Below are 2,679 nucleotides of genomic sequence, written 5' to 3' on the forward strand. Positions count from 1 at the left end.
ACGTTTGGTGCAAGACTATTTTGCAGAGAATGCCACTTACCAAGTGTATTATTTTTGTAGGCGCTTCAGAATGTTCAAAGATTTGTTCGAATATATAGTTGAAGATGTAAAGAGGGAGTGCAGTTTTTTCCAACAACGCTACGATGCTAGAGGTACACTCGGTTTCACTCCCTTACAAAAATGCACGGCCGCACTTCATCAGTTAGCATATGGCATTCCGCCTGATGCGTTAGACGAAAGTTTTAGGATGTCTGCTAGGATAGCACGAGACAGTCTCCATTTTTTCTGCAAAACTGTGATTCAGTTTTATGGTCCAAAATATTTACGTAAGCCTACACGTAATGACATCCTACAATTGCAAGCTCATCATGCTAGTGTGCATGGGTTTCCTGGAATGCTAGGAAGCTTAGATTGTCTCCATTGGGCATGGGAAAATTGCCTTACAACATATCATGGGCAATTTACCTGAGGTGATCATGCTCACCCAACGAACATACTTGAAGCAGTTGCATCACAAGATATGTGGATTTGGCATGCTTTTTTTGGTTCTCCTGGTTCGATTAACGACATCAACATTCTTAACCGTTCACCAATATTTAACAACATATACGATGGATCCGCACCAGATTCTTCTTTTCAAGTGCGTGGAACGCCATATAAGTATGGCTATTATCTGGTCGATGGAATCTATCCTTAGTATGTTGTGTTTGTTAAATCGTTTTCAACTCCACATGGTTCTAGACGAAAGAAATTCAAGAGAGCTCAAGAAAGAGCTAGGAAGGATGTTGAGCGTGCTTTTGGAGCTCTGAAGAAACGGTGATTCATATTGAAAAAACCAGCAGCTTATTTGGGCGAGGAAAAACTTCAAAAAATCATGTATACATGTATTATATTACATAACATGATTATTGAAGACGAAGGAAGAACGATATTTGCGTTTGACGAGGAAGAAATCATACCAGAGACATAGCCAATAGAAATAGGTGGCGAAGAGTATATAAACAGGAGAGCAGTGATACGTTGCACTGAAACATTTCACAATCTTCGCAATGACTTGGTGGAACACATTTACGGGGTTCAAAACATTAACCTTAATTTGGATCCACCGGATGACCCCGAAGACGAGTTACCGGAGAACGACTTTATGTAGTTTGCTTTAGTTATTTTATTTATGTTTTTTAAGTTTCTAGGATTATTTAGATGTCATGTGTGTGGGGTTTTTTTTTGTAACGGAATGTACTCTTTTTTTTTTTAATTTTCAAGTAATGAAAAATTATGTTTTTTTTTATTAAAATAGAATTTATATTAAATTAAAATAGTTAAAAAAAAGGAAGTTTTATTAAATTAAAATATTTAAAAAAAACAAAAAAATAAAAGAAATGAAAAGTGTGGCACCACACCCTTGGTGTGGCAAGAAACCACACTTGAGTGGTAAAAAGTGACATGACACTTATGTGGCGGGGGAGGGAGTGCGGTTTCGGTGACACCACTCCCTCCAGCCTAAAAGGATTACTTTTATATTCCATCAAATATCCAAATATACACAATTCTATCTTTTTGACTATAAGTCTTATTAATGTTTATTAAAAAAAGCTAGGCCTTACATTTTCCAAGAAACGGCTTTTCCGAACTTCCTTTCGCCTTTTCCAAACGTCCCTTCCCCTTTCTATCTCTTAGTTAACGGGTTTCAGAGAATCATCCGAACAAAATACCGTTGTCAAATGGGGGAAGAGGAACGAGAGGTGTCCCTAAGCTTTCCGGATCACTAGTAGGTGACGAGGGTATTAAAAAAGGGTTAATTTCACCTGCTAATGCATTTGTTCGGATTCTTCCTTCTTTACCTTTTCAACCCACCCTTACTAGCTAATGAGGCTTACTAACAAAACAAATTTCCCTCTTCTTGGTAATGAATTAAGCGGCAGCGAGGTGCCTTTCCTCGCTTCTATCTTTTTTTGTAGATCAGTTAAGTTTGTAAATGATAAGTCTATTTTATGAATGTACTAAATTGTTATAAATCTAATGGATTGATGTATAATTGTCCAAGAATGACATTAATTTGATGATTTGTTGGAATTCATATGCAAGTCAATATATTGTACTAAAAGTGTGCGGAGCCTGCAAGAAAAATGAGCAAAATGAAACTAACAAGCATGAGAGACAAATTGCTAAAGGAATGAAGAAAAATGATGTTGAGAAATTTGACCACTCTTCAATGTTTTGATCATATCTCAAGATCTAGAGCTTCAATTCACATGAATGAAGAAGTTTTGGAAACTAGACAAAATTTTCTACAACTTTCATGTTTTGCGTTTTTACTGATTCTACCGTTTTCATCAACAAAAAGGGGCAACAAAGATGAGGTACGTCCTAGAACACGTCTAAGACGCCCCCTAGGACGCCTACCCGTTTTAGGCCATTTTCAAGTGCAAATCAATAATGACAGAAAGCTTGTAAAATGCCAAGAAGGACGCCCAGACGTCCTATATGACGTCTAAGACGCTCACTACGACGTCGACGCGGAAAACAACTTCGATAATCAGTTTTCAGCACCTATTTAAAGGAGATTTAACCCTAATCGAAAGAGGACTCTCCCTTGCGATTTTCCTTAGTTTTCAAGGGTTCCAAACACTTTCAAACCATCTCTAAACGCGTTTTTGAACATCAATTTTTGAATCCGAG

The 2,679-nt window shown here is 37.3% G+C and overlaps 1 protein-coding gene across 1 annotated transcript in view; it reads left to right on the plus strand.

The window, feature by feature from the left end:
* Nucleotides 1-469, plus strand: part of LOC145095486 (uncharacterized) — a 570-nt gene extending 101 nt beyond the window's left edge. Inside the window, exon 1 of the mRNA XM_079033353.1 lies at nt 1-469. This exon is cut by the window's left edge and continues 101 nt beyond it. Coding sequence (XP_078889479.1) covers nt 1-469 — 469 coding nt within the window.
* The last annotated feature ends 2,210 nt before the right edge of the window (nt 470-2,679 follow it).

This window comes from Lactuca serriola, chromosome 3 (assembly GCF_051521515.1).
Source record: "Lactuca serriola cultivar US96UC23 chromosome 3, Lser_US96UC23_V15, whole genome shotgun sequence".
In the NCBI taxonomy this organism is placed as follows: domain Eukaryota; kingdom Viridiplantae; phylum Streptophyta; class Magnoliopsida; order Asterales; family Asteraceae; genus Lactuca; species Lactuca serriola.